This window comes from Copidosoma floridanum, unplaced genomic scaffold (assembly GCF_036245765.1).
Source record: "Copidosoma floridanum isolate Cflo_tuat_1 unplaced genomic scaffold, Cflo_Japanese_pri ptg000013l, whole genome shotgun sequence".
Classification (NCBI taxonomy): Eukaryota; Metazoa; Arthropoda; class Insecta; order Hymenoptera; family Encyrtidae; genus Copidosoma; species Copidosoma floridanum.
Genome location: NW_028321890.1, coordinates 13,582,215 through 13,607,721, shown reverse-complemented (window position 1 = coordinate 13,607,721; position 25,507 = coordinate 13,582,215). Strand labels below are relative to the sequence as shown.

Genomic DNA, 25,507 nt, shown 5'->3' with positions numbered 1-25,507 from the left:
TTTTTATTACGTAAATTTAACGAAAATAACGTGTTTTATCACGGGACTTTTTCATGATGTGTAGCGTGACATTTTGCTCGAAAATATCATGTGATGCATTGTGTGATTAATTACAGTATAAATCACGTGATTTCTTACGTGACAATTCACGTGATTTTTGTAAGTAGGATATTACACTTTGAGAAAAAGTTTGCCTCATATGCGAACAACGCTAATGCTTAATTATTAACTATTGGAGATGTGTGTACTAAGACGCTGAAGTCATAAGATGCAATAGTAAAACAATGAAAAATTTTAGTCAAAGATGTTTGAAACATTCATGTACGAATTGCTTAAAATTTTTACACTTTTCAAAACTTAGTTTAAAAATAATCACGTCATATCTTGAAGGGAAAGCAAAATAAACCAAAAAATAGGACTAAAGCTACATTATATAATTGATAGTTAACTGATTTTATTATTTTCACAGAGCTTTTAACTATAAATTATTTATACACTTCTAAACATTTACTTACGTTATGATTGTGACAGACTATTATATATACATCTTTATTTATACTATACATATTATATATACATAGTTTACCTATAATTAACTGGAGCATGCATCTTCATTGTAGACACTGTTGTACGTGCTGCCCTTGACAACAAGCTTTTGTTATTTGATCTGTAATAAGGTCCACCTACGGTCTCTTAAGTATATAATTGAATAAATAAATAATCTAGAAAAGGTATTGCAAGCGTGGTGCTTACAGGAGAACAAAAATATTAAGGTGCACCAAATGAAACGTATATTATTGATATAAATACTTATACTGCAATACGAATTAAATGTACGCTGTTGAAAAAGTTATTAAATTTACTAAGAATTTTGTTAAATTTGATGAACTCTTACGATATATAAGTATACTTAATCTACAGAATTAATAAAAAGTTTAATGATACAATAATACAAATTAATGACATTTTATAAAGTTTTGCCGAAAAATTTTTAACGGTGTACACATCAAGAAAAATATATGAATACTTTTTAAAAAATAATCATAATACTATAAATTTCGAGCATAAACAGCAAAGAAATGTACGGAAATCGTGCTAAGTAGCTACATTTTGTTTACAATATATTATATAAGACAATATTATTCTAATCTTTGATAAATGATGAGTATTGAATATAATGATCTCTAATATTATGATCATTTATACAAGCTGTAAAAGATAAATATACAGATTTAAACAGATTAAGAATGATTGAACAAATTGTAGCAATCAATTACTATTACAATCACTAAATTATATATTTTATAAGAGTAGAGATAAGTGATCTGTTGGGGGTGAGGCGGGAAAATGACGTATACGAAAGTATTTAACATTTTCCATAATAAAACTCTATATGCAGAGCTCCTTTTGATGCATGGGACGAAACGTGTTCAAATCCTTTTCTTTTTTCGTCTTATACCCAACCTTGCTGTGTATACACTGAGGGAAACCTAGCGCGTGATCCGTCCTTAAGGTGGCGCGGTTGAGCTGCCGCTTGTTTGGAACGCACGGGACACCAGACTAGCGCGTCAGCTGCACCACTAGACTGGCTTGAGCGTTGAGCTGTTAGGCTAGCGCAAGTACTGCATCATACAGTGTACCATACGTTAAGCATGAGAATAAAATCGTATCTGTATTTATTCGTTAATTAAAATTTAAACGTCGATTAAAAGTTTAAACGCATTGTGACTCAGAAAGCCACTTTGTTTCATTTTCCATTTTGAAAAACTTGTTCGTTTTAATCAAAAATTTGAATTAGAATATTTTTTACAAATACTACCACTTTTATCATGAAAAAACAAATATTCCAGCATACGGTGACTGTTAAAAAAAATAAAATGTTTACCTTATAATTGTAGCCAGTATACTGTTTAAACAAATTTCACTATATCTTAATTCTCCTGTCAACCCGGCAATACATACTAAACGATTTATGAATATAGTTAACATAGGTGAAAGTTGTTAATTTTTTTAAATTAAACTTATTTCCGTTATTTCATTTAAATAAAGGCAAGAAAAGAATATCACTTACATTATATTAATATAAATGTACTGTCTAATAAAAATAAGGTTATGTGAGTTTAAAAAAAAGGACATTTATCATGACACAACTTCATGAAGTCATCGGAATATGCTGTATATATTTAAAAGAAGTGGTCTATCTTTCATTTAACGTACATCCGCAATAAATACTGAAGCACTATACGTTACATGAAATAGTTATAAAAAGAGTAAGTATTTATATACTGGTTGCTGTACCATATACCAAGTGCTGTACCGTATGTTTGACTGGCTGACGGACTATAGACACATTTGGTCGCTGCACTATGTACAGTACGTAATGACGATCCACACTGGACGCTCAGTCGGCCCAAGTGGTACAGTATCTTGAATACATTTTTCAAAAACGTCCTATCTCAAAATTACTTTAAAGATCATCCTATCTCAAAATTATATTTAAGAACGTCCTATCTCGAAATTATATTGAAAAACGTCCTATCTCAAAACTATATTGAAAAACGTCCTATCTCAAAATTATATTGAAAAACGTCCTATCTCAAAATTACATTGAAAAACGTCCTATCTCAAAATTATATTGATATAACGCCTCATCTGAAAATAATAAACTATTAAACGAGTAGTTTCTCAAAACAGATTATAATACAAAACTTATCTCAATAAATTTCTATTTTTTTTTTTCAAACTGACTTTGTCTAGTTTAAAATAATATTTTCTCACTACTCTTTATTTAGATAGTAAAGTTTAAATTATATGCTTTGGCATCTGTTAAAATCTGCTTGAGTTTGCTGGCCGGATGTGGGGGGAGGATAAGATGCACGTGGGCGCAATGATCGCCTATATTGAAACTCAGAACACACTTTGTTGAAAAACTTACTTGTGTTTTATACAGGTTGTTAAACCGTCCAAAGAACTAATCAAAGCAGGGTCGCGCTCGACCCTCGAGAGACAAAGATAATAGTAATAAACTTAAAGGTATAGGTATTATCGAAAATCACGACGCTTCTCCTCTTGACACGCTGTTGGCTCTCTCTCTGCTTCTTGCGGAGCTCTGCACTCTCCCTTTACAGTCTCGACAGGCTCCGTCGCTGCGATGGTGGCACTGGCGTGGGCGTATGGCGCGGGAAAACCAAACATACCGCCCGCCTCGTTCCAGGAACGATTGCACGTGGTTCATTTGTGGCCATAATGAGCCTAGCCGCCCGCCGTGAGCCCGGTGCCGGTTGGACCAGGATCGTCTGTGGCGTGATCAGCACACTCAATGACGGGAAGACGAGCAATCTTGGTGATAGGACGGACGTACTCTCCCGAGGCAGTTCTTACCCGAACAACGCGGACGGACCCATCTGGTCCCGGTTTGACGTCGACGATTCGGCCCAGTGGCCACTTCCCGATAGAGTTCAAAAGCGTTGGATCCACAACGAGGACTACGTCTCCAACGGCGAGATTGGGACGGGGCCGGGACCATTTCGTCCGTTGTTGCAAGGTGTTGAGATACTCGAGGGTCCAGCAGCGCCACAGCGCGTTGCGCATGTCTTGCACAAGGGTCCAATGGGTCAGGTAGTCTAGGTTTTCAGAAGTGTTGGTGGCAGGCAGAGAAGTAAGGGGTCCTCCGATCAGAAAGTGAGCTGGCGTGAGCATGTCCAAGTCCTCCGTATCTCCAGATAACGGGCCCAGAGGGCGACAGTTGAGAATCATTTCAATCTCTGCAAGCAGGGTTGAAAACTCCTCGAAAGTGAGGTGTCTAGTTCCAACCACTCGACGAAGATGAGTTATCATCGCTTTAACCCCAGCTTTCCATAAGCCTCCAAAGTGTGAGGCGGATGGCGGAATGAAATGCGAGTCGATTCCCTCGTTGGCCAGACTCTCAGCCACTGAATCCCAGTCGTGGTTGGCCCTAGCCATCAGCTGCTTGAGTTCGTGATCTGCCCCGTAGAAGTTCGTTGCGTTGTCGCTCCAGATTTCCTTTGGTTTTCCTCTGCGGCCTATGAAGCGAGTGAGTGCACCGAGGAAACTCGCTGTTGTTAGGTCTCCAACAGGTTCAAGGTGTAGGGTTTTTGACCACATGCAGACAAAAACAGCGACGTATCCCTTGACCGACTTGGCACCTCGACCCTTGGATCGGAGGATGGAGGAAGGTCCCGCGTAGTCTACTCCAGTGCGGCTGAAGGGCTGAGCGGGCGTCACGCGAGCTGTCGGCAAGGGAGCCATGAATTGGTGAAGGGGTCGAGCTGGTGCTTTCGAGCACACAACGCACTGATGAACTCGTCGCTTTATCTCCACTGCTCCTTCAACGATCCAAGCCCGTCGCATGACGTGCGAGTACGTTGAGCGAAAGCCGCCGTGCAAGGCTCGCTGATGTGCCCAGTCGATCACTAGCCTCGACAAGGGACATCTGGCATCCAGGACTGGTGGGTGTTTCTCTTAATAAGCAAGTGGTGAGTGACGAAGACGGCCGCCGACTTGTAGTATGCCTTCATCGTCCAAGAAGGCGCTTAGCCGGCTGAGGGGGCTCGAGATCTTGACAGGGAGAGAATTTTTCAAGGTCTTGATGTCGGCAGCAAAGTAACGAACTTGACTGAGTTTAGCGCAGCAAAGAAAACTGTGCTGGAGTTCTGCGACCGTGATTGGAGCTTCGGATTTCATGCAATCGGGTATTCTGATACCAGTCATGAGTTTCTTACACTCGATACGAGTCCTTAGTATCAAGATGAACCGTCGGCATCTGACGAGCACTCGGAGCATGTGCAGCAAACTAGAAAAGTCGTCCATGAAATCGCGGCTTCCTTGCAAGATGGTCAGGCAGGTGGTTGATGCGATGGTGTGTCGGCCTCCGTCGTAGTGACCGGTCGGAGAAGGCAGCTGCTGTAAGGTTGAGGGCCACATAGAAGGTGGGTCTATTAGCCAAGACGGGCCGGTCCACCAGAGGTTGTTGTGTTGAAGAGTCGAAGGTTCCGCACCCCTGGTAGCGGTGTCAGCCGGGTTGTCGCTGGTGGGAACGTAGCGCCAGGTACCGTGAGCTGTGAGTTCCTGAATGTGATGGACATAATTGTCGACAAGATCGTTCCCAACAGGCTCGCTGGAGTGTAGCCAGCTGAGTACCGTGCTCGAGTCACTTCAAAGGTAGTACGTGCAATCCAAGATCGTCAAGCTCGCATCCACGAGTCTGAGTAGGCGAGCAGCAAGAAGAGCAGCTCTCAGCTCTAATCGGGAAATAGTCATCCGTGTATTCTGTCGCTCCGGTGGAACGAGACTTTTGATCGGAGAAAGCTTTGTCTTCGCGCCGATAAGACTCACATTTACCGTGCCAGATTCCTGCTCAAATCTGATGTAGACCGCCGTCGCCAAGGCTCTTCTGCTGGCGTCGGCAAAGGCGTGTAGTTGGATCGAACTGGCCGGGGACGATTGAAGCCATCGAGTAAGGGTGAGTAGGGAGACGTCAGACAGCTTGGAGTAAAATGACTCCCATCGCTTAGCGTAAGATGCCGGCAGTGGCTCATCCCATGTTAGCTTTGCCCTCCAAAGGTCTTGGATAAGCATTTTGGCCACGACAATAATGGGTGACAGCCAGCCAGCAGGGTCGAAAAGCCGAGCCGCTTCAGCCAGGACACGACGCTTTGTCAGTGTATCGCTCTTGTTGAATGCAGGGGGGGAAAACCGAAAGCAATCGGCACTCGGATCCCAAGCAATTCCCAACTTATTCACTGGACCATCCGTGGTGAAGTGAAGCTAACTCGGTCGCAGCAAATCTTCGACTTTCAAATCGTGCAAGAGAGATGGCGTGTTTGAGACCCACTTCTTGAGTACGAAGCCGCCCGCCTTCAGAAGTTGAACCAGTTGATCTCTACGCTTTCTGGCCGTGTCCTCGTCGTCTGCGCCGGTCAAGAAGTCGTCGACATAAAGATTTCGGCGGACAGCGTCAACTGCTTCAGGAAAGGCAGCTCCTTCGTCCTCGCACAGTTGCGTTACAGTCTTTAACGCTAAATAAGGTGCGCTAGCCTCTCCGTAGGTGACTGTAAGCAAGACGTAGTGAGTCTCCGGCTCATTTTCACCTTGACTCCAGATGACTCGTTGTAAATGCACGTCCTCCTTTCGGATTTGTATCTGACGGAACATCATCTTGATGTCTGCACAGAAGGCTACTCGGTAAAGTCTCCACCAAGTGAGGACACTGACAATGTCATTTTGTAATTTGGGCCCTGGATAGAGAGCGTCGTTCAGACTGTATCCCGTTGAGGTGGGGCTCGAGGCGTTGAAAACAACGCGAAGGCACCACCCACCGTCACTGCGCTGCCAGATGGCGTGATGAGGTATATAGTTAACCCTCTGAGGGCAGTTCTCCATCTCCTGCTCCGACACTGGACGCATGTGGCCTAATCGGATGTATTCGCTCATGAATGCCACGTAGTGCTCTTGAAGGTCAGGATCCATTTTCATTCTCCTCTGTGCAGCGTGTAAGGCTGCTCTAGCCTGGTTCAAGCCGTCTCCGAGTAGATCGAGATAGTCTTCTTTGACAGGGAGAGGGACGACATATCTACCACTGCTGTCTCTCGAGTGGTGCTGAGCGTAACAGGCTTCGCACTTGGCATCAGCCGGAGAGACTCGAACTATACTTGGTATTTCTTCGACCACCCAATACCGCTGCATTAGTCCCACGAGGCACTCACTCCAGAGTCCCGTGTCCTGCAGCATTGCTAGGCTTGATGTGGTAGGAGCCGGGGAATCGCCTTGAGCTCCGGTGATCGTCCAACCAAATATCGTTCGTTGAGCGATGAAGCTCCCTCGGCTGACGAGGCCGGAACGAAGAATTCGGCCATACACGTCTGCCCCAAGGACCAGGTCGACTGGTCTGGGTGACAAAAAGTCTGGGTCGGCCAGTTTGAGTCCATGGAACTACGCGTCGGCATTGAAGTTGAGCTTCCTGGAGGGAGTAATCAGACCGATATGCTGCAGCACGTGAGCGTTAACTTGAAAGACCTTTTGCCCATTGGAAAGGCTTAGCTTCGTGCACGCCAATGAGGAGCTTATGACACCGCCCGAGATTCCAACAACCCCGATCGAAGAGTTCCTTAAGCCGTCACCGTACTTTCGAGCTAGTCGTAAGGTGGTAAGAGTCGACTCTGAACAAGGATCGAGAAGGGCTCGAGCTCTTCCGGAACGTCCAGTGCTACCACCCACGCTGATGATTGCCGTTGGTAGAAGGCCTAGTCAGAATGACTCGGAGCCATTCAAGGGACCCTCGCTGGGTTGTGTGTCCAGCTTAGGGAATTTCGGAGGCCTATTGGAATCGGTGGAAGAGTTTGTTCGCTTTCCGGAGGCATCATGAAGGGACGTGTGATGTTGTGCCCCGCAGGCCTGACATGACATCGGAGAAGGGCAGTTGCCCGCGGAGTGGCCCTCTCGCAAACAGTTGTAGCACAATCGATTTTTGGTGGCTAGTCCATGCCGATCATTTGGTGACATTCGTTTATAGGTGGTGCAGCGCCCAACGTAGTGAGGTTCCTTGCACGCAACGCAGCGCGCTGAGCCAGCTGTAGTCGCGGCCACTACGCGAGTTGGACGAGCAAACGGGCTTGACTTCGGATCGCCCCTGAAAGTCGCAGCAGTCGATCTCGGTGCGACTTTTGGCGCTAGAGACAAAAGAGTTCTGCAGTGACGTCGGAGGAAATCGGCCAGGTTCTTGAAAGTAGGGTAGAAGTTTCCACTACCACCGGAGCCCTTGTCGGACACTTCCAGCTCTTCTTCCCAATCTCGCCGAGTGGCTGTATCCATGGCGTCGGAAGCAAGAGAGATGAACCAATCATCCCACGAGTCAACGGGGCGAGCCAACGTTCGCAGTTGGTCGCGGTGTCTCTCCAGATCATCGAGCAACGCTTGAAGTCCGTGGGCAGACTCTTCCTTGAGCTGGTGTAGAGATTTGAGAGCTTTGATATGCTCTTGAGTCAACAGTCTCTGGTGGTAGTAGCGGGACTCCAAAATGGACCATGCGACGGCGTAATTGGACTCGGTGATCTGTAGGCTGTCGATTGCTGCCTTCGCCTCGTCGAGCACGCATGTCTTGAGGAAGTACAGCTTGTCTACGGCAGGGATTGTGTCTTTACCGTGAACTAGAGACTTAAACAGGTCCCTGAATGTCTCCCAGTTCTCTCGTCGTCCATAAAATGTCGGCAGAGTGATCTTTGGCAGTATTGAGGTGCCGTAGTTCGCTTGGGGTTGGATCTGGGGAGGTGGGTCGTCTCGAAAGAAACGTGCACGTTCATTGTATAGGTTGCCTCTAGCTTCAACGTAAAGGGCCTCCACGGCGAAGTACTTGTTATCTGTGAAGTACGGTGCGTCATTCGCTTCAGATCCTGTCAGCAATCGGACATGAGTGTCGGTGAAGTTGGCCCAGTAACCCTCAAGGAGTTCGAGTCGACTGAGAACGAGACCTTCCGTCCACTGTTCTGATTGAGTATCTCGAACCGCTCAAGAAGTATTCTCAATTACTTGACTCAGAGCCCGTTGAGAGTTGAGCATGTCTATGATTCTGAAAATAGATCAATTGCGTTGTAGCAAGGGTTTTGAAAGTAGTCACTTGAGTCAATTGAAGTGAGAACCGGTAAGAGAGGGGCTGCAAGTATGCAAGCAGCGTCTTGGGTTGCATCGTTAACATGAAGGACTGTTAACGACCAGGGTTGTTCGATCTTCTTGCGTGAGCGTTGTTACTCGAAAGAAGAGAACTGTGAGTCTCGGGTAAAGAAAAGTTCCATGGCTTTATGACCGTTGTTGGTCAATGACCTCCTGACCACCTTCGTTCAAGCGTCGTTGCTTGACCGCAGTGGCCAGGCGGTCCTGTTGAATAAGCAGTTGTTGCTTTTGATGCTTGCACGTACAGCGTTGGGGCTGTAAGTAATTTTTGATTCGAGTGGTCTCGTGCTGGGGACCAATCCATGTACGAAGCGATATCGGCAAGCGGCTATTGTAAGCCCTTTGTCACACGGTAAAAGAAGCCGTTCTTACCTCAATAGAACTGTTGCGAGAAAAGTGTGCTCCAGCCACTCTTAGCTCTCGGCCCACACAGAAACACACGTACACATATGTATACACACATACATACACATGTGTGTGTAAAAGGGAGGGACAGATATGTATGATTATTGGAGAGATCACGAACTGCATCGTGCCCTGCAGCAGAATGTAGTAAGATAACCACACATAGGCGCACGTACACACACGGACACACACGTATAGATGCACACACACACACACATGTGTGTGAGAAAGAGAGGGAGAGAGGATGATACATGATTTTTTGAGAGAGAAAGAGCGCGAACTGCATCGCGCCCTGCAGCAAAATCTAGCAGGATAGAGCACTGTTAACGTCCTGGTGCCCGGGCGTTTCCGCATCGCTGCACTCGGACGGGCACTCATTGCACACACCACTGCGCGACGAACGCTGGTTCGGGGCACGAGGATAACAAAGCAGCGTAACGGTGGCTGAGCACAAAGAGCAAAGAAAATATTGCATCCCATCGCGCGCTCACGGGGTGCAGAGAGAAGCGGGCTAATAAGCCTGCTCTGAGTGTCATAACCTGGCTGTCGTCCACGAGTGGGACTTTTTGCACGAGCACCGAGATCGTTCCCCCCAGATCCGGCTCGAAGGACCATTTTGTTAAAATCTGCTTGAGTTTGCTGGCCGGATGTGGGGGGAGGATGAGATGCACGTGGGCGCAATGATCACCTATATTGAAACTCAGAACACACTTTCTTGAAAAACTTACTTGTGTTTTATACAGGTGGTTAAACCGTCCGAAACACTAATCAAAGCAGGGTCGCGCTCGACCCTCGAAAGACAAAGATAATAGTAATAAACTTAAAGGTATAGGTATTATCGAAAATCACGACGCTTCTCCTCTTGACACGCTGTTGTCTCTCTCTCTGCTTCTTGCGAGGCTCTGCACTCTCCTTTTACAGTCTCGAAAGGCTCCGTCGCTGCGATGGTGGCACTGGCGTGGGCGTGTGGTGCGGGAAAACCAAACAGCATCATTAAATAATTAATTTACGTAATTAAAACTGTTTAAAATAATGTAAGTAATAGTGGACTCTTAAAACATTATTAAAAGGTGCCTTATATAATTTATACTTATAATTATTCAAAATATTAATCTTCAATTATATGTAAATACATTTTATTCATTTTCAACAAAAATGATAGTTTTCGTACCTGGTTGTGCATGTCGCCAGGGCGAGCACCAGGCCCGAGGGACTCCTTGTGCTTGCCCTGGTTGGATGCGCACCAGATGCGAACCCTATTTTTCGAGGGGCCGTCCACGGGGTTTAAAGATTCAAGACATAATGACGATTCAATTAGGATATAAATCTTGAATCACAAAAAAAAATTTAATTTAATTTAATAACCTTTTAAGCAATCAAGCATCGGCGATAAGAAACCCAATAGTTTATCAGTATATTAATTAGCAATATCTGCCTTGGTGAGTAAGCAACGGTGATTAAAAACCCAACTGTTTATTTGGGAATTTATTTTTTGAAAAATCTTTCAGGTGAGTAGGCATCGGCGATTAGAAACCCAACTGTTGTTTATTGGATTAATTAATGAAATAATCTTCTAAACGAGTAAGCATCGGCGATTAGAAACCCAAGTATTTTTCATTAGATTAATACATAAAATGATCTTTTAAAAGAGTAAGCATTGGCAATTAGAAACCCAACTATTTATGTGACAATTAATTAAAAAAATAATCTTTGAACGAATAAGCATCGGCGATTAGAAACCCAACTGTTGTTTATTAGATTAATTAATGAAATAATCTTCTAAACGAGTAAGCATCGGCGATTAGAAACCCAAGTATTTTTCATTGGATTAATACATAGAATAATCTTTTAAAAGAGTAAGCATTGGCAATTAGAAACCCAACTATTTATGTGACAATTAATTAAAAAAATAATCTTTGAACGAATAAGCATCAGCGATTAGAAACCCAAGTATTTTTCATTGGATTTATAAATAAATAAATCTTTTAAAAGAGTAAGCATCGGCAATTAGAAACCCAAGTATTTTTCATTGGATTAATACATAAAATAATCTTTTAAACAAGTAAGCATTGGCGATTAGAAACCCAAGTGTTTTTCATTGGATTAATAAATAAAATAATCTTTTAAACGAGTAAGCATCGGCGATTAGAAACCAAACTGTTTATTTAGGAATTTTTTTTTTTTAAATCTTTTATGCGAGTAGGCATTGGCGATTAGAAACGATCAGATTTTTGATATTATTAAAAAATAATAGTACGTATATTACGCACCTAGTGAGCGAGGTTAAGAATGTCGCAGATTTCACGTAAATAAACGGATAACGTGAAATCTAGGACATTTCTCGACCACCAAACGTGGTGCGTATACTATTTTTCTGCATACCCTCGCCTAAAGAGCTGATTATCTGTTTAAGAGCAGGTCAGATATGAAGCACTGTCGGCAGGGGTATGCAGAAAAATATACTTTCAGGCCAACATAAATCGATGGTTAGAAACCCAACATTTTTTTTTTATTAATATTGAATATAACATTCTCTTAGGCGAATTAGCATCGGCAATTTAGATTTCTGGTATTATAAATAAATAAAATATGTCTTAGGGCGAGCATGAATCGGTGATTAGAAACCCCACAGTTTTTAAGTATTCATGATAAATAAAATACGCTTTTACTATTAATGTCGATTTTATTATTAATACGCTTTCAGGCGAGCAAGCATAGGAGATTAGAAACTCTACAGTTTTTTGATATTATTATTAAACAATATAAGCTTCTAGGCGAGCTTTAATCGGCGATTAGACACCCAACAGTTTTTTAGCTTTGATAATGAATATTATTTTGATACTGTTAGACGAGCATGCATCGGTGATTAGAAACCCTACAGTTTTTTAAAATTTTCTGTTAAACAATATAAGCTCTTAGGCGAAAGGAAAAACTATAAAGTCTCCAATCACTGATGCTTACTTGCCTGAAAGCATATTTTTTCATCATTAATATTCAAATCTGTTCGGTTACCAATTACCAATGCTGACTCATCTAAGAGCAGATTTTATTTACTGATAACACTGAAATCTGTTAGGTTTCTAATCGCCGATGCTTACTTGCCTAAAATCGTCTTTTATTCATTTAAAGTAATAAAATCTGTTGAGTTTCTTATCACCGATAGTTACACACCTAAGTTATCATTTCATTTACTATTAATACTAAAATCTGTTGAGTTCATAATCACTGATGCTTACTTGCCTAAGATCGTATTTTATTTATTAATAATACTTAAATCTGTTGGGTTTCTAACGCTGATAATTACGTGTCTAAGTTTTTGTTTTATTCACTATTAATACTTAAATCTGTTAAGTTTTTCATCTCCGATACTTACTGGCCTGAGGGCTTTTTTTATCTTACTAATATATAAAGCAGAAGCGCTTAAACCGTTGTAATCGCTAACCGCGAAAACTACTAAACCGATTTTGCTTTAATTTTGCACACTGATTCATTATACTTTCTAGATGGTTTTAGTATAGTTTTTATTTTAAAAAATTTAATAACAATAGCAATAAATGAGCTCAAAGTTTTTCAAAAATACGCCAGCTTTTCACTTTAGTTCAGTAAAATCCGCTAGGTGGCGTCAACATAAAATCGAAGCTACCTGCAACAGAATTAAAAAAGTATGGTTATAATAGGCCGGAGCGTATCGATAGTTGTACAGTCGAGCTTCGGCAGCTCAACAAGCTGTACAGAGAATGCTGATGATAGTCCTGCAGCTGGGTATCCCGGTTACGGACAACACTCTTCTCTAAGGGGAAGAGACCTAAGTGTCGCTTCACCCTGAATCTCGATGAGTGCAAAAAAAAAAAAAAAATTAATTCCAACCGATGCCGTCTGCCAGAATACCAGGAGACATATCTAGCCAGAGCACAATCTGCACCAACTCTTCAGAGTAGTGTGGCAGTCCCAACATCCCACCTGGTATAGTTAGAAAATTTGTGGCTACAAATGTAAGCAAGGGAAAACAGCTCTGAGGGGCACGGGAAGCCACAACGGCTACCTTCTTGGTCGTCGCGTCCCCAATGCGCTTACCCACATGTTCCCGTCTAAAGATGAGCAGTTGGTTATCCGGGGGACGACCCGAGACGAGATATTCTTTGGTTAGCGGCGTACCTCCCTCCATCACAGTCTCCGTACATCGAGACTCCCAGGGTGAGAATCAAGCAACCCATAGCCAGCTCTTAATCATCAGGAATAATAATAAAGAATAGCCTGGAAGTTTCACCACTGGCGCTTTTTAGGGCCATTATAAGTATTTACGTTCTCTACTTAACCATCAATTTCATCGGTTCTTTTTAGGGGCCACCTAAGTGTAAACTACCTTGCCAACAAATACATTTTCATTACCATTTCCGGAAGCGATTCGTCGACTAAAAGACTATATTAACTAAAGACGGGCACTATTAAACCAAGTCATCTATTCACTGGCAGACGTCACCTGCGGAGTTGTTCTTCGCAAGGCTGGAAAACCCGGTGACCGACGACTCTATATTAACCTCTTGACTCTAAGCATTTAACCAGGAATCACTGATCCTCTCCAAGGTCTGTGCTGGGCAAACCTATAACAGCTATAAAGGAAAAAAAAACTTGAGCCAACGGGACAGCCTCCACTGGACAAGTATCACTAACCAATCTCCCCATCTAAGATCACCAAAACAACTGAATCTGCAAATAAAAAAGTTGCTTTAGACACCAACGTCTTCGACGTTATACCGGGAGACGTTGGAAAAGAGCACTACAACTAGCCCCAAAGCTTCGGACTTTGTAATTTTTCTCCCAATCAGTCTGGGTCTTCAACAGTAAGCCAGAGAAGATCACCCTGAGGTATCCAGGCAGTCACAATTGCTGTTAACTGCAGTCAAAAAAGAGTTAACTTAAGAAGCTCACCGGTCTTTTTTAGGGTCATCAAACGTCGAACTACCTTGCCAACAAATGTATTAAAATTAACAAAGTTGACTGAAAATAGCCTTTAGGGGTCATAAAAGTCGTTAGCATGCCAATAGTCGCAAAAGGGTATATAGGAAAGAAAACTTCAAATGTATCTAATGAATACAATTTGAGGCGTCAAAAAACTGACGCAGAAAATTTATCGAGATTGAAACAGCAACGTCAAAATCGACAACTTAAGAGTCCATTACGTGAGAGATCAGCTTTTCATTGTACCCTCACAGCAATCTCTGAAATCTTTAAAGATCCTACTTCAGATTTTTAAATAAGTAGAAAATGTATTTCTGTTTTTGTCGCAATAAAAATGTTGAGTTTAAGGTCCAGGACTTTGTTGCTCTGGTAATAAAATTGTGAGATATGAGAAAAAAAAATTTTTTTTTAATATAAATTTTTTGGGGGTTTAAAATCTTAACAGCTTTAAAAAATAGCCCTTTTTGTAAATTACACAGAAGAAACTGTAAATCAACAACTTCTTATAGCCATCGATTATTTTATGGCATGAAGAACGCACGGTACTTTTCAGTATAATTATTTTTTTTAATTTTTACACCTTATTATTTGACCAAATAAACTATATGGATTTCGAAAAAATATGTTTTTAATAAGAAGATTTTTGTTCTGAGATGTATCGGGAATATGTGTAAAATTTTCTAACTAAAAATGTTTCACACTACATGTCAACACACTACGGTGTTTTATTTAGTAAGTCTCGGGCGAAGACGAGACGGGGGGCTGCTAGTCTACTTATAATACTAAAATCTGTTGGGTTTCTAATCACTGATGCTTACTTGCCTAAGAGCATTTTTAATTTATCAAGAATCCTAAAAATTACTACCAAACTATTTTATTTAACAACATAAAAGCCTAAAGCTCTGTGAAAAACTTTCTTTTGAACTCGGTGAACTGTACTTATTTTTGTCCGATCTCGGCAAACTGAACTTCTTTTCTTCCGAGCTCAATGAACTGGACTTGTTGTCTTTTTCCTACTTTGGGCGTTTTTTTTAACATTTGGACGTTTATTGCGCTCTCAGTAGATAAAAAAGGGTTGGCACCTGGTGCTCATCCAACCAGGGCAAGCACAAGGAGTCCCTCGGGCCTGGTGCTCGCCCTGGCGACATGCACCACCAGGTACGAAAACTATCATTTTTGTTGAAAATAAATAAAATGTAATTATACATAATTTAAGATTAATACTTTAAATAATTAAAAGTATAAATTATATCAGGCGCCTTTTCATAATGTTTTAAGAGTCCACTATTACTTACGTTATTTTAAACAGTTCTAATTACGTAAATTAATTATTTAATGATGTTAAAGCATATCATTTACACTTTACTGTCTCAATGTAGAGGAGTGAGAAAATATTATTTTAAACTAGACAAAGTCAATTTGAAAAAAAAAAATAGAAATTCATTGAGATAAGTTTTGTCTTATAATCTGTTTTGAGAAACTAGTCGTTTGATAGTTTATTATTTTCAGATGAGGCGTTATATCAATTTAATTTTGAAATAGGACGTTTTTTAATGTAATTTTGAGATAGGACGTTTCTCAATATAATTTTGGAGATAGGACGTTTCTTAATATAACTTCGAGATAGGACGTTCTTAAATATAATTTCAAGATAAGATGATCTTCAAAGTAATTTTGAGATAGGACGTTTTTAAAAATATAGTCGAGATAGGACATTTTTCAAAAACATTTTCGAGATACGACGTTCTTTTACTCAACTGACGCGACCGATATAGTCAAGGGCTGCTTGGTTAATCCGCGCAACGGCTGTACTTGTGGAGCAGCAGACGCGCGAGTTCTTTCTCAGTGTACTAGGCTAATGCAACTAGGGGTAAGTGTACCTATCTCCGTGCTCTGCCCTATTACTGTGGATTTTAAAAAACTGATGATAACTTGCTTAAAATAAGAAATGTTTCATATAAAATAATTTTTCAATTTTAATAATCTAAAATGGCGTTAACGTTGATGCAATTCAAACAGAAATATTTGTGTATATTTGGAGTAAATAATTATATTCCACGGTATCCGGTACAACGCGCTCATTAACTGATTGTGTACGTATTTCCACGGTGAGCGTACGTAAACATAACCCTATACTTACAGAACGCACGACAGTTAACGCGTAATCAATTAGTAGGTAAGCACGTTGATCTAACGTAACCAAAATAAAGAAAACTATAGAAAGGAAGAAAAATCTATTGCTGAGTGCTCAAAAATGTATAAGATTCCTACTAAACGAATAAGCAAGTACAAAAAAAAGTAATATTTTTTTAAAACAATAAATAAGTCATGTAGAAAATGTAAGTGAAATTTGCATTTTTTTTTATATTCCGCAAATACAACTTTCTTTACCCACGGTAATACGGACACGGTGATTGGGACATCCGCGGTAATACGTACACGGTAATAGGTACACAACCACGGTAATACCAGCATACCGTTTTTATTCGTTTTAAAAATATTCTACTGCAGTTTTAGCTTTATAAAATTTTTTTAAATATTCCGTAAGAGATCATGTAAGATTTAAAAAAAAAATATTCCAAAAAATTTTAGTATACCATTTTTTATGGTGCATTTAAGTTGGAATTTTTAGTACGTGCTACGGAGATAGGTACCTTTACCTCTATTGGACGTATGCATCAAAAGGAGCTCTACGTATAGAGTTTTATCATGGAAAATGTTAAATACTTTCGTATATGTCATTTTCCAGCCTCACCCCCAACGGATCACTTATCTCTACTCCTATATCATATGACAGTGGAGGGTGCTTTAACTAATTAAACGTACTAAATTATATTGTTCTTTTTGGCAGTCTTAGTCAAATATTCTTTTAATAAACTAGATTTTTCTTTTGCTTTTGAAGATTTTGGTAAAAAGGCATTATTTTCTTCCAAGTGTTTATTTGTTTTTTATTTTATTAATAACAAAGAAAAGCTAATATAAGTTTGTATCTAAGAATCGACATAAGATCTTACTTAAGATTTTATATAAGTTCTTATAAATTATTTTTTTCTGGGCAAACGTTAGTTTAAGAGTTTACTCTCTTACTTAAGACAATATTATTATTTATTAGTGTTTATTATTACTGTTAAAATAATAATTATCATCATCTCCAAGGTATAGTTGTTGTCAAATGTAATTGATAAGACATAATTATGTTTTATGTAATAAATAATACTTTGAATGTTTTTTGCCATCCAGAATTATTAACTGTATACTATTCTTTCTATCATTTATTATACATACGTATTAAAGTGTAAATCATACGTTAATAGTATGTCTCAATAGTCGTGTAGACTCTTATGCCTTAGCATCTATTATAAACTTGCGAGAACAGGATCCATAAAATCAAGTTGTACAACTAAAGAGACCCTCCAGTGGATCATACGATGACGGATATTAAAAAATGTGAAGAGTTGGTACTCAAACATTTCGTAAACAATAGCTTGATATTTCTATTACGTAGATTAAAAAAACGTATCCTTGCGCAATAAACAGAGTCTATAATAAGAAAGTATACGTAGCTTTCTACTACGTTAGTACGTTATTCAGTCAATTAATGTACAGAAAAAATATAAAGGTCATTATCTAGACTAATAGCTTTCCTTAATGCCTCTTTAGTGGAATCTTAAATTAAGGATTCTATAGAAAAAAAACACGTGGTTATAGCGCGTAGAAAAACCATGTGGTAAACCACGCAGTTTTATATTATAAACCACGTGATTTTGTCTAAAAATACCACATGGTTTTCAAAACACCCAATGGGTTTAGTAAAACCACGAGGTTTTCAGAACCCTGTGTTAATTTGAAACAAAACCACGTGATTTATGATTTAAGACCACGTGGCTTACCACATAGTTTTTCCACGTGATGAAACCACGCGATTTTTTTCAATAGAGGAACAGAAATCGCTCAGAAAATTGTTTGTAAAAGTATTTATAACGATAGCATATAACAAGACAAGAAAAAAATTTATCAAAAGAACTAGGATGAAGAAAATAATATTTGTAAAAACTATTAAGCTTCTTGGTGAAAAAGCCACGTGGTATTACAAAACCTGGTTTTAAAAACCATGTGGCATTTTGAGACAAAAACTACGTGGTAAACCACGTAGTTATTTTTAATAGAGTGGGTAAATTTTCAATCATCCATTACAATAAATCTATCACTCGCAGCTTAGTTACAAGAACGCCATTAATTTCCGCGTAACACGCAGAATAAAGTTGACTCTTGAGTTGTTTTAAACTATTAACAGTTATGTAGTGCACAAATATTTATTTATTTGCGTATTACCATATCAAATATACTATATCTATATCATCTATATGTTGAAATACGCATGCGCGAGAAATTCGCTCCAACAAAATCGTCTGCATTTGGGATGTTATAAAAGCCTATATATATATATATATATATATATATATATATATATATATATATATATGTAGTAACACATACAATGATAGGTATACACACTATAGTGTGGTTTGTTAAAAGTTTTTGAGTTTGGACCTTGGAGTGTTTGCGTTTGGACGGTTTGGAGTGTATAGTATACAAATAAAATAAATATACGGCTGTTGTCAAATTTCAGTTTTAATTAAATAATTTGTATTTATTATTGTGTCTAGCGCCAGTGAGGGTGGCATCACTCATACTGCGAACTGCGAACTGCGAGTCCTGTGTAGTTTTGCCTGTAATTCCTCTAATCGGTAGTATTAGAAAAATATATCTTGTATAACCAATATAACCCCTTTTCAGAGGACAAAGTTTGCCCACCGACTAAGCACCGCGCCGTCTCTATCTATCTATTGTTCTTCAAAAGAAAGCCAGTAAGGTATCACTTAAGGCCTCGTAGACGACGGTCTTCCGATTTTTTTGCTCTCAGAGATCCGTACAGCGAGTTCAGCTGGCTACGTTGACGAATAGAAAATGAAGAAGTTTGGCCACTTCGGGCTGCTTAAGCTCATGCAGGCTGATCCCACCCTGATCAGTCGCATAATAACCCTAAATTTTGAGCTGCACATCTTCGAGGCTACTGCCAAAGATGCCATTGGCATTGTATCTCACGACAGTGATACTGGAGCCAAGTGCTGTATCGCCAGGACTGAGCATCAAGTAATTACGTATCTGAATTTATTTTAAAAATAAATTTAATTCTACTTGTGTTTACAATATCTCTGCGCACATCCATTTAATAATTTTCATAAAAAGTGAAGTATAATTTTTTTGTGTATAGTGTTGGAAAATTTGTAGAGATAAATTCGCAATAAGCGATTTATCTCTTCTAATAAGAAAGTATTACAAATTGTGCGAGCTATGGCATGTATATTTTTTATTTTGTTTTTCAATTTTTCACAGTACGGACACCGATCAAACCATTTATAAGACTAATGGGTCTTAGATGTGACTAAGGGAGATGTGCGAAGATTAAAGACTGGTTGGCATTTGTATCATCAGTTGGGACCAACTAATCAACAACTTTTGATAGGTAATGACATTTTGACAGAGTATTATTAATTCTACTACGACAAAAATATATTTTGTAGAATATTGAATATACAGCAGGCTGTGAACTAGGTTTAATTTTTTTTTTCGACATTTCAAATTTTCTGTGTAAAATATAATTTAAAAAAGAATTAAACACGTTTTTCCACGAATTTGACACAACTACGTTGTACAAATCTTATTTATAGTTGGTTGTCAGTGGCTTTGACTGGTAGGGTCACGAGGGCATCAGCGATTTTCTGGAGTCAAACCAGGTCTAGCCCAGCCACCTGCACTGCGAGCACGCCGTCTGGACACTTTCCTCATCCCTCTACGCGTCGAGAAGGCCACGCCTCGTCACGTATGATAGGCCAGGTATAAATATACGCATTCTTTACATATTAATTAACAAAGAACAAGGAAAAACGCAATACACATGGTACACACGTTGTAAAACTGTGCACCACCGCTGTAAGGCGCAGCTAACCTCGACCTACCCGCCATCCTGCTCAAGCAGGCTGACGGCGCCTAGGCCCGACTCATTCCTGAGGCATTCCTCGTCCTCCCGGACGTCCGCCTCATCGACGAGGCTGCCGACATGATCACCCTCGTCGTCGTTGGCAGAGGCGCGGCCTACATGCGGATCTGCCCTTCCTGTCTGCGCTCATGGGTAAGGGCGTCGTGCCCGACGCAGATCCGGCGTACGTCGCCAGCGCTGAATCTCGGAGTTCGCGGCCTTCCTGCGCAGCGACATCATTCTGCTGCTCTTCGCCCGCATCAACTAGATGCTACACTTTGGCCGGCTCCCGCCATACGAAGCCGACGTTAAGTTCATCCGATATCGTCAGGTTTATATCTGTGCCGAGAAGCTGCACAATTCAGTGGCGGCTAGCTACGCGATCCAGGCGAGCGTCGGACTGTCGGCTGAGATGCTAACCAAGACGCTGTGGAAGAGGGGCTACACGTTCAGCAGGGACGACCCAGGGTGGAGACAGCTCGATGCCGCGAAGAAGAACCGGTAGGTGTATCGCTCAATCAGTCTTGTATGATTTCTTATACTCCGTTGCTCGTTATGTATATACAAATTCACATGAGATGCATATCTGATTAACAACTGTTTAATTCCTAATGGTTTCTATAAAAATTCATCGATTAATACCAAAAATTAATATACATTGATGAATTACTTTATTTATTCATACTTTAAAAAAATCTGTATTTAAAAAATAATATAAAACCAGCATTGAAAAAGAAAGAGTAAATTCACAGTAGTGTGTATTTTGTATATCTAACATTTAAATAAGTATAATGTCATGACTAACATAAATTTAAAGTTCCAGTTGCTGCCCGAAGCTCAATGGAAATAAGAAATATCAAGATGCACATGGGTAATCAAAGATTTACGAACTTCATAAGAAAAATTGTGTAGTATCGTTGTGTTTTTAATTATTTTTAATTGTTTTATACTATGAAACCGCAATCAATAATCAAAACCATCATTAGTTGTTTTCAGGGAGGGAAACAATCGCGACACATGCACAACACCTTGTACGCAGTCTACAATTTGGCTATTGTATGAATAAACGACTGGCAGCTCGCAGGCGGCTTGTGGACCTGTTGAAACCATGCTTCTTCGAAGACTCGGACTAAAATTGAAGGGACTATAATTGCTGTCTCGTGCTTGTCCATAATCATAAGTGGTAATTAAATAAGCCTTTGGTCATTAGTAAATTATGAAAATTCTGTTTGTTCTACTTAACTAGTGTCTCTTACATAGTTGCATTTCATTCTGACAAATCATTGAGTTTTTTCGTAGTTAGATACTGACTGGAAATTTTTTTCACTTGTTATCAGTTATCTTCTTTAAGATTTTTTGATAAAATATTCGTTAGTTTGCTCCTAAAAGTACATTTTATTAGTGAATTTTGGCTAGATAGTTTTTATTATAATTTGAAATAGTAATACTTACCCATACACGTTTCTTCGAATGTACAACAGTAATGCAGGCTTCACTTCATATTGGCTGTTTTTATTTCTAATTTTAAAAATATTTTTCAAATTATCTCTTTCTTCCTACTGGCCATTAGGTAATTTAATTACAGTGTAATAGTGTAATATTGTTTGAAGTTCGTTAAATCCAACTAAACCGACTAATACGTACAGTTCATTTTTCAAATTCAAAGTTGTAGGTATCTTCTTCAAGTTTACTTTCAAGTCCTTGCTTTTATCTATCAAGTAATTAACTTCTAATTCTAAACACATGTAGTAACCTAGTTTATAACTCTGAACAGCTCTCATTGCATTTAAAACATTTGGTATCGTTCGTATACATAGCATTTGAATAGTCTTGTATACCTGATAAAGAATTAGCATTTTTTGTAAAATAAGTATTTACTTCTTAAGTTTTATATTCTCTTGTTTTAGTAAATGAACATGCATGGCATTGATAGATTTTTTTAACAGAATATGTATCACCCACGCATTTTGAGAATAGAGTAAGAATATTATCTCGACAATCAACTTCTAACTGAAGGTTTTTTTCTTTAAGTTTATACTCATTTATGCAAAAAATCGTTCTGCTGTCATAATAATTTATTTTGAAATAATCTTTTGTGTACTCATCAATCATTCGAAAAAACTTTGAACTATTTGTTTTAAATAAAACTTTATCCATTACTAAATACTTGAAAGAATTGAAAAAACAGTAAGCTGCAGTGAATAGTTCAAAAATACTGTCTATAGGGCAGGTGTTGTAAATATTAATTGGTTTTTCGTACAAAGTCGTTGACTGAGGTGCTAATTTAGACCCATTTTGAATAAGACTCTTCTCAGTTGCTAAAAAATATGGTCTAAATATATTTTCACAAGAACTATCAGAACTCTCCAAGTACTTTCGTTTGGTGTAGCTTTCCCCTTCACTTATTTGTTCTTCTAATTCGCTTACAGTTGAATTACTTATTTTGTCATCATTTGAAAGATCAAGCATGCTATCATCGACTTTCATATTGTTCTTCGTATTTGATAGATGTAGACTGTCATTACTATTGTTATCATCTATCTCTTCGACACTTGCGACAAACGCAATTTCATCAGTTAAAGTCAACAATTGTATATCTACTAGATCATTTTGTGTATTTTCAGAGTTCACATCCATACACAAACAGTTAATAGGTTTTTTTTCTGGTGAATATTTACAAATACCTAGATGCAATGCTTGCAATCCCTCCTTAATCAATGACGCTTTTGCAAGTTTAATACTTCTATTGATTGCCTCCAAATCACTTACCACGAATTTATTTATCATACATGGCAAGGAAAAATGTTTAGCATTCTCAATATCCTTGAAGTAGGCTTCAGAAATAGCTGATGATGGACCAGTATGAGATTTATAATATTTCTGCATAACATTGGTAAAAGCTGGGAATGGAGCGTACAAATGAAAAATGTGACTCTTGAGTAGAGGGCAGTAAAAAACGTTAGGCATTGATGTTGCATTCTCAGTTGTACTGCTTAATTTCAGAGCATTATTGTAAATAGAGTTTATATAAGTGATTATTGCATTATCTGTCATAAAATCTTCAATTTCATCTTCTTTCAATTGGTATTCTTCGTCACATTCATACTCATCCATATTGAAGTCTGTAAATTTTTTTATCAGCCATTCAGTTCGTTGCCTACATTCTGAATCAAAATCACAAACAGTAATCTCTGATATTACAAATATAGACATTAAGAATTCTTCCAATAATTTGAAATCATCTATATCGATTGAAAAAGCGATACTTCTGACATAAAAATCTTTTACTCGGGTATCTTGTTTAGGAAAGCATTTCCATTTTGTGGCATTTTTAGTTGCGTGAGCTTTGTCTTATCACACGTAACAGGGTCTTAGTTTTGTTGTTGTATCGAAAATATAAGCAAAACAAATAATCAAATATTGTTTGTATGTGCATTGATTAAATGCCAGACAAATAGCATGTAAAAGAGCTGGCTCACCATCCGATACCACTCCATCGGGAATCGGTATTCCATTTCTCAGACCATCTGACAGCCACAATTTCAAATAATTAGTATCATGCTTTTCTGTTAACATTTGAAAGAGGGGTATGATTTTTCCCAGTATTTGGATAACACTAACACACAAAAATATGTGCCTACTCGTTCGCCATGGAAATTTTAATTTTCTCACCAACGACCCTGTAGCGTCTATTGATATGCAAACTCGTCCAAGTTTTGAGACATCTTGCCCTCATTTAATCTGTTCTGGAGTCCAATATTTAACAGTGAATGGATGCTGTTGAACAAATCGAATAGATGGATTTTTCGACATTATGTGCTGCAAATTTGTGAAAGCATCAGATGGGCCAGTTATATTGAGAGCTTCCTCGACGGCTCTTTGCCTAGTTTTTCTGTACACTGGTGAGTTTTGAAGAAAAGGGGGTTCGATGTCTCCATACTCCATGTGTTTATTTGCTTAATCTTTTCTGTATCTGTTAGCTTTTACGTACTTGAGTGTATTTTTGGCTTCAATGGCTTTTTTACCAGCTAATTTTCTTTTTTTGCTGTGTGGGATGTCTTTCGTATCAAATGTAGAAATCTGTATTTGTACTATTTCACTTGCAGTGGAATATAAATTACTACATTCCCCATGGATCGAGGTTTTGCATTCTTTGCACTGCCCAAAGAATGTAAAAAAAGGATACAAGTCCGAGTCTGACGAGTTCGATGAATAAACATGATTGGTTTTAAACGCGAAAGCGCATGGTAATTTTTTCAATGAGAAAATTTCCATTGCAATGATATCAGTCCATCCTTCTTGCAAAGACATGTATTTTCTACCATCTTTGTATATCTTTTCACAAGGTTTTATACTAGCCCAGGATTTTTCATCCAACTCGATGCTTAACTGCAAACTATAACAGCAATTGGGATTATCATCATTCTCATCATCACTTTCTTTGCTTTGTCTGCTTGCTTTCTTTGAATAAGTTACACTATTAATATTATGTTTAAGAATGTTCAGTTTCTTCGAAGCCCTCAAATTATCTAAAATCCCATGCTGATTACTGATGATTGATAAATATAATGTGTGTGCCTGTATTTTGTTGCATAGTTGACTACATGCTTGTTTCCAAACACTGTCCTTTTCTTTTTTTAGTTCGCCGTTTGATAAAAATATATCTAAATTTTTCAAGATTTTGTACCGTTCGGAAAAAGGAATTTGTGTTGGTCGACCGGTTGGACCCATTTTAATGTTTTTTAAACTAAAACTGCTGATAACTAAAAATTAACAGTGCTCGACTTGCACATTTTTTTCCATAGCGTTTTCTGTCATTAAGCTCTATCGAGAGTTTAATAAAAAAAGCTTGTCTTGACAAGTTCAAAAGTATATCGTTAGGTATAGTCCTAATTTATCGATCATGGATGTAAATAATGTTGCATGTACATACCTAAGTTGCATGGAAACTTTATACATTTACTACAAAGAGAAAATTAATTTTCGATTTCTTGAAAAATTATGAAATAATTTATATAGCAGCAAAGTGAGTTTCTATTTTTAACTTTTAGAGATCTGTGGATTACAGTGAAATACGGCTCATGAGCAAAAAAATCAAGCACAGCACTGAAACACCAGTAAGCATTTTTACTCTGTGTACAAAATCAAAACTCCAGGATACTATTAAAGCCTCATAAGAAAAACGCCCTTGTGCTGAATTAGCAAAAGTAATAGACAAAAAAAAATTGTGTAAGTAATAAAAAATAATTTGTTTTATACTCAACCTAACTATAAAAAATTATCATTACCTAATAATTAGGTACATTTTTATTTTTACCGGCATATTACAGATTTTGTGAAAAAAGGTCAAATTAATAAGAAAACTGATAAAAACAATATTTGATCACTAAAAGAAAGAGGGAGACCCCCAGCAATAGC

At 38.8% G+C, this 25,507-nt stretch overlaps 2 protein-coding genes across 2 annotated transcripts; one reads left to right on the top strand and one right to left on the bottom strand.

The window, feature by feature from the left end:
- Window positions 1-3,252: 3,252 nt before the first annotated feature.
- On the bottom strand, window positions 3,253-5,598 carry LOC149374874 (uncharacterized). The gene is made up of 3 exons (XM_089590680.1): window positions 5,356-5,598; window positions 4,522-5,088; window positions 3,253-4,479 (listed from the first exon to the last, which is right to left on the bottom strand). The coding sequence occupies exons 1-3, from the start codon at window positions 5,596-5,598 to the stop codon at window positions 3,253-3,255; spliced, it is 2,037 nt and encodes a 678-aa protein (XP_089446806.1).
- A 14,759-nt stretch (window positions 5,599-20,357) lies between these two features.
- On the top strand, window positions 20,358-25,301 carry LOC149374873 (2-hydroxyacyl-CoA lyase 1-like). The gene is made up of 4 exons (XM_089590679.1): window positions 20,358-20,590; window positions 20,907-20,960; window positions 21,076-21,272; window positions 25,141-25,301. The coding sequence occupies exons 1-3, from the start codon at window positions 20,358-20,360 to the stop codon at window positions 21,149-21,151; spliced, it is 363 nt and encodes a 120-aa protein (XP_089446805.1). The 3' UTR covers window positions 21,152-21,272; window positions 25,141-25,301.
- The last annotated feature ends 206 nt before the right edge of the window (window positions 25,302-25,507 follow it).

Bases quoted from the DNA above. Each gene is read 5' to 3' on its own strand.
- LOC149374874 (XM_089590680.1), bottom strand. From the start codon at position 5,598: ATGCTTATCCAAGACCTTTGGAGGGCAAAGCTAACATGGGATGAGCCA. The intron at 5,089-5,355 runs GTGAGTCTTATC...CATCACATTCAG, and splicing joins AGGAATCTGGCACGGTAAAT to GAACTCACAGCTCACGGTAC. The intron at 4,480-4,521 runs GTCGGCGGCCGT...GCTTATTAAGAG, and splicing joins ACGATGAAGGCATACTACAA to AAACACCCACCAGTCCTGGA.
- LOC149374873 (XM_089590679.1), top strand. From the start codon at position 20,358: ATGCTACACTTTGGCCGGCTCCCGCCATACGAAGCCGACGTTAAGTTC. The intron at 20,591-20,906 runs GTAGGTGTATCG...ATAAATTTAAAG, and splicing joins GATGCCGCGAAGAAGAACCG to TTCCAGTTGCTGCCCGAAGC. The intron at 20,961-21,075 runs GTAATCAAAGAT...AACCATCATTAG, and splicing joins AAATATCAAGATGCACATGG to TTGTTTTCAGGGAGGGAAAC.